The 6,194-nt window shown below is 39.5% G+C and overlaps 1 protein-coding gene across 2 annotated transcripts; it reads left to right on the top strand.

Moving 5' to 3' along the window:
* Positions 1-1,970: 1,970 nt before the first annotated feature.
* On the top strand, positions 1,971-5,825 carry cnbpa (CCHC-type zinc finger, nucleic acid binding protein a). 2 transcript variants are annotated; one of them, XM_036591606.1, is made up of 5 exons: positions 1,971-2,088; positions 3,671-3,782; positions 3,858-3,923; positions 4,054-4,252; positions 4,774-5,825. In XM_036591606.1, exons 2-5 carry the CDS (start codon positions 3,674-3,676, stop codon positions 4,889-4,891), a joined length of 492 nt encoding a protein of 163 aa, XP_036447499.1. In that variant the 5' UTR covers positions 1,971-2,088; positions 3,671-3,673; the 3' UTR covers positions 4,892-5,825. The 2 variants fall into 2 exon arrangements, with proteins under 2 accessions (XP_036447499.1, XP_036447501.1); XM_036591608.1 differs by having other exon boundaries at positions 2,001-2,084.
* The last annotated feature ends 369 nt before the right edge of the window (positions 5,826-6,194 follow it).

Genomic DNA, 6,194 nt, shown 5'->3' with positions numbered 1-6,194 from the left:
ATTGCTGTTTACTTTTCGTTCCTCTTTAACTGCCTTATTATTATCCCAAGAAGACCTGTGTCAGTAGCTTTGTTTCCATCTGAAATATTTTTTTTTCCATAAAGCATTTTAAGCACATTAAAAATGTGTCTATATAGGCTATGGAATCGGACATTGCATGTAGTATTTTGATAAAAAATGGTTAAAAATTGTTTATCAAAACATTGTTTATGTTTGTTGAAGTGTTGCGAAAAACCTATGTTTGTAACATTTTGGGGGGCAAAATGTCACATATAGACATAAATTTAGTGACAGATTTCCCTCACATGCTTCAAACACAAACAAACTCATTAACAAACGGATGGTGGAGAGGCTTAGCTGGACTGAAGAGGAGGCGATGGGAAAAAAAAATAAATAAATAACATAAACACAATTTCCTAATCAGTAGGTAATGGGGAAGTCAGGAAATGTGCATAAGTTGTGACCTACATGAAATTTGAGATGGAAGCATGTCAAACACAGCTTTTTATAACAACAAACCAAAACATATGCAGCAACAGTTTTTTCAGGGAATGACATCATTACTTAATTTTGTTTTTAATCACTAAAAGTCTGTTTAAGTCAGTTTGATGGAAACAAGATGCTGGAAAGCAATTTTTTTTAATTAATTAATTTTTTTTTTTTGTTTATGTGTTTTCATTTTATGGCTCTCTGGTTGGTGTCATGCACACATTAGGAACTCTGGGTTTTGACAGATTTCTCTATGGGAGAAATGAAATGAATAGAGTTTTAAAAATCGCTGCTGTCACACTTTGTGGTAAACAAGACCAGACACGTTTTGTCCTGCATACATGCATGGATCGTTTGAAATACAGTGAGTAATGCTGCATACATGCTACAAGCAAGCTAACACTGCTCTGCATTAAACACTTCTAAATACCAACATCAGCTACTCAGACTGTTGGCAAAAATTGCCAAAGCAACTTAAATACCACACTGGATGAACATTCCTGCTTTGTGTGGGGTATCTTGGTGAGGCCTCCAGTCTCCAGTCCAAGTTTTGAGAAAATGCCATATTTACTCTGTTCTCTGTAGAGGATGTGTTTCACTTAGAAAATCCACAAAATGTATAATTTGACCTTCAAACTTTTGCATACAACCGTCCACCCTGACATATAGGGAGTAGGGAAATGCACGTGTAGTTTACTAAGAATACTAAGAAAATGAAATAGTGGAATTGGACATGGGGAGGAAATTGGAAAGAAATAAAAATAAGCATGTTTTGTAGTTTTTCAAGCACTGCAGAGAACAGAATGTGACGTAGTTGTTCTTACCCTAATGTGTAGTTATACATGACCTAAGTTAAATTGTATATGCCATAAGCTCACAAGTACGCATTGCCTCTTATCATAGTTGCATACAATAAATGAGTGTTTAATATAAAGACCCTTATTTACCAAACCTCACAGAGCAAGTGTGCAGATATGGGGTCAGTTTGTGTCTTCTCCATGTATAGTACAGAATATATAGTTCCATGAATAGTATTACGTGGACCGATCTTAGATCAGATGCTTAATTAATTGTAGCTAATGTCGTCTTTGTTAACTCACTGTGATATACACTGATTGTTACATGTTCTAAGTGCTAATTACAGCCCTTATTAACACAAAACTCTTTTTTGCTGGTGAGGTGAGATTGGCCATGTGGCTTTGCAGTGCAGCGAAGCCAAGGCTGCAGGGAGCAGGGCAGAGAGAGTAGGGCACAGGAAGCAGGGCAGAGAGAGTAGGGCATAGGGAGTAGGGCATAGGGAGCAGGGCAGAGAGAGTAGGGCATAGGGAGTAGGGAACTGGAATCATCGCGTTGGAGCAAACTCCACATAGGCGGGACTGTGGTTTTCACGCCGCCTCTGATTGGATAGTTCATGGGGGTGGTGGCCAGCATCGCGCGTTTGTCATTGGTTCGGGTTTTCGCTTCGGCCGATCTGTGATTGGTTGCTGTGTCCGTCAGTCTAAACGGACATGCGCAAACCGCATGTGGCGCAGCGGAGAGGGGGGCGGAGTCACACGCCAGTGAGTCACGTAGCTAACTAGCCTGTAGCGAAGCAAGTAGGTGAGTCCGAGACGCTTTTACGCTCTTTTTGTTCGCAAACTTACTACTTTGTCGGTTTATATTAAACACAAAACGTCTAATCTTTAAAGCTGGGCAGTAATAATGTCTTAAAATAGCAAGTAAATGCAGCGGAGAGTGAGTTCTCTCAGCTAGGCTAGCTGGTTAGCCAGGTCTCGTGGCCTAGCTGCAGCGTGGCTGCGCGGGAAAAAAAATGACTTCTCGTGTTTATTTTTCGTTTGAAATTAAATTAATGCGAAACCGATTAAATGCAGGTTTTAGTCCGTTTGGGAAATGTAAGCCATCGAAGACTGTCCGGTCGACATCGTTGGACCTGTAACGTGGTGCACTGCTGCGGCACGAAGCTTAAGTCAGCTTCTTGTTCGAATTTCTCCGTTCCACCTTAAATGGTGCAGCAGTTACATTCTGGTGCCTCCAGAATGTAACTGCTGCACCATTTAAGGTGGAACAGGGTATTTAGAATAAGCAGATGGCGAATAGGAAGCCAACTTCAGCCTCGTTGCTGCGGCCCTGTGAAGAAACGCTGAGCTGCACATTCTGAGCGCAGCGCACGTTGGCTGGCGCCCGTTCACACTAGTGCTCTTCTGTTTCTTATTCGCTTTTTCTGTGATCAACTTTCGAATTTCACCCTGATCGGTATTGCAAGACCTGCAACACGTTTTTAAAGACGTTATCGGGCTATTGCTTGGTCTCCAAGTTTGTTAGTTTAAGTAACTTTGACACGACGATTCAGTAGCTCACTACAGGTAGGCAATAGGATGTTTTATCGTTATCGTGATCAATCGTGTCATAATACGCTCCTGTACTTCTGAGCATATCGTCAGTGCTTAAAGAACAACGAATAACCATGTTTAATTACAAAGTAAATATAATTAGGTCTACTTAATTAGATTTAGTGTAGTAAAGTTAAATATGTTTTATGTGTATAATTATTATTATTTTAACTGTTATGACACTACAGGTTCTATTTTGTCGGTTTCAACTTATGAAATCTAAGAAAAACTAAATAGCTTGCTACATATCGGGAAACGTGAAGATGTGTTGAAGTATCATGATATAATTGTTTTGCCAGATCGACAACCCCTAATCTCGGGCCTTTCTTACAGTAGCTTAATTTGAGTTATAGCACCCTCATGGAAAGTCAGCTGGCTGATTCCTGCCTCATTCCATGTGGGCTGGTTCACATGGCATGTGTCTTTAGCAAGCTAGGTTAGCAAGCTAACTCACTTTTATTTAAACTGCATAGGCTTTGAATGGGACGTTCTGTAACTATAGACTTTTAAAAAACAAATCTCTAGTTGGCCTCTTGGCTATATAAGATTTTCATTTTTATATTTATTTAATTTGCATGTCTTTATGGACAGCTAAGTTAAAAGCCAGGTTTGACAGTTGTGATCTCAGCTTAAAAAAAAAAACACCAACTGTTCGTCAGCCAGCATTAATGAATTATTCTTTTTATTAGGTTTTACACCAGTAACTTTTCCATGAACCCTCTAATTTTTTTCTGTTGGCATCTTATGATTTACTTGATAAATTGTATATGCATATTTTTGTCCCTCTTTAGATAATGGATATGAGCAGCAGTGAGTGTTTTGGATGTGGCCGATCTGGCCACTGGGTCAAGAACTGTCCCAATGCTGGCCGTGGCCGCGGGAGGGGCAGAGGAAGAGGAAAGGGTAAGCTGGTTGTTTGAGTTGCCAAAGAGCGTATATAGTTTACCTGCTAGACGTTCATTTTTGTGTCTTCCTCAGATCTCTTCTGCTACCGATGTGGAGAGCAAGGGCATATCGCCAGGGATTGTGAACAGACGGAGGACGGTGAGGCACTGTTTTTCAAAGTCTTTTACACTTGTAATGTTTTGGTGTGAACTGTTAGAGGCATTAGTGTAGCAAAGGGGTGCTTGGAAAGCCAACCAGGTGGGATTTTCACATGTATTTTATTTTACAGCATGCTACAACTGCCACAGGAGTGGTCACATCTCGAGGGACTGTAAGGAGCCCAAGAAGGAGCGAGAGCAGTGCTGCTACAACTGTGGCAAGGCCGGCCATGTGGCTCGAGACTGCGACCATGCCAATGAGCAGAAGTGCTACTCCTGCGGAGGATTTGGACACATCCAGAAACTCTGTGACAAAGTGAAATGCTATCGGTAGGTCTTTGCCACTGAGTGTGAGTCCAAAATAAAACTTTAGTATGCATTGATTTATTTAATTTTGACATCCTGGCGTGTTCCTGCTAGGGATGGGCATGGATATTCACATAATTCTATATGGCAGCTCATCTTAGTATTTATTTACTTAACTGGTTATCTGAAAAATACATATTAAAAATATGAAACTGTGGAATTGGACATGCGGAGAAAATTGGTAAGAAATCGAAACAAAAATAGAAACAAATGTATTTTTTCATCTTTAGATCTTTAAAACTTCACAGAGCAAGTAAGCAGATAAGGGATCAGTTTGTGTCCTTTCCATATATAGTATGGAATACGTAGTCCCTTGTATAGTATTACCTGAACTGATCTTAGATCAGATGCTTGATTAATTGTGGTCCATATCTTTCCTTTGTTTCTTCATAATATGGTACACTTTGGCATTTTTTAATAGTGCTTGATAAAAAGTGAAAGAGATTGTTATTGGATGCATTTCTAATTTTTTACCACAACTGCAGGTGTGGTGAGATTGGCCATGTGGCAGTGCAGTGCAGCAAGGCCAGTGAGGTGAACTGCTACAACTGTGGCAAGACCGGTCACCTGGCCAGAGAATGCACGATTGAAGCTTCGGCATAACCGGCTTCCTCTGTCACCCCCTCCTTTTTCAGATTGATGGTTGGTTGTATTATTTTCTCGGAATCCTCTTCATTGGCCAAAGGTTGGCAGACAGAGGCTTGTCCCAGGCCAGTGAGCTTCTTGACATGTTTAAACTTAAAAAAACAAAAAATAATGAAGGGGTGGAAAAATCTTTCTGCATTCAATACAAAATGTCTGTTTAGTTTGGTAGAGGTGTTATGTATAATGCTTTGTTAAAAGACCCCTTTTCATGCCGCTGGTGAGAAGATCAATGACTGGGGCACAGTGTGCTATGTAGGACCTCTGAGCTCGAAGCGAGCCTGACGCTGAGGGGCAGAAGTTGGGGAAGCCTCAATTTCTGTGTACAGATTTTTTGATTTTGTTTTTTTTTGGTTAGATTCAGTTGGGGATAAATGAGTTGGCTTAAGAGAGTATGACCGGGATAACCATTCACAGCATAGGAATCCATCTTAATCCGGGCCCCACAAACAAGGTGGGCGTTAACTTGTGAAGAAATGTTGTATCAATAATGCTGATAACACAAAATTCAGAAATTTCGAGAAATCCTAAGTTCTTGTGAGGTTCTTTTTCCTTTTATTTTTTTTTTTTCTTTTGACTTTTTTGTACAAAGTCATCAGTTTGCAAGTTCAGCAAACGTTGCTCATTAATGCCTAAATATTCCAAAAGTAATTTTAGTCATTTCTATCCTAAATTATCAAGAACAATAAACTTGTGGATTTATCAGTAATTTGCAAAAGGAGAATGTTTTCACAGAAATCAAATATTATTTTTGTACAATATCACTTGGACTACTGTAAGAATATCATTTGCTTGTACTCAGTTTTTAAGTCGGAAAGAAGATGCAACTTGAGTCCTATAACATAGAAAATGTAATTTTAAACTATCAATAAAGCTGGAGGAGGATTGAGAAAGTGATGGTGTTGGTGATATTTATTTCTAGCCTAAAATCTCAATAATTATGGTACTATGGCTGAGAAAGGAAAAAAGCAGCCTAATAATACCATAATGCACTCTGGGTCAATTATATACAGTACTGTACAAAAGCCAAAGACTGCCCTTCATTTAATGTCCAGTGAAAATGACCATTAAGTGCCAATGTTCATTTTTCAGGAGATATTCCTGAGATTACGTAGAACATAATCTGCTCGCTTAAGGAAGGACAAAGTCAAAGGAAAATAAGTTGAAAAAAAACAGGACTTTCCAAAACTGAAGTTCGAAAGAGATGAAAAGATCCAGAAAAATTGGGACTCCTAACAACCACCTGTTGTAAGACCTAAAACTC

The sequence above is a fragment of the Colossoma macropomum genome, unplaced genomic scaffold (genome assembly GCF_904425465.1).
Source record: "Colossoma macropomum unplaced genomic scaffold, Colossoma_macropomum, whole genome shotgun sequence".
Lineage (NCBI taxonomy): Eukaryota > Metazoa > Chordata > Actinopteri > Characiformes > Serrasalmidae > Colossoma > Colossoma macropomum.
The sequence above is the reverse complement of the archived record's forward strand: the minus strand, read 5'-3'. Positions and strand labels throughout refer to the sequence as shown.

Excerpts from the sequence above, each read along its gene's own strand:
- cnbpa (XM_036591606.1), top strand. The coding sequence starts at position 3,674 with ATGGATATGAGCAGCAGTGAGTGTTTTGGATGTGGCCGATCTGGCCAC. Across the intron at positions 3,924-4,053 it reads TTGTGAACAGACGGAGGACG|CATGCTACAACTGCCACAGG; the intron begins GTGAGGCACTGT and ends TTTATTTTACAG. Across the intron at positions 4,253-4,773 it reads GACAAAGTGAAATGCTATCG|GTGTGGTGAGATTGGCCATG; the intron begins GTAGGTCTTTGC and ends CCACAACTGCAG.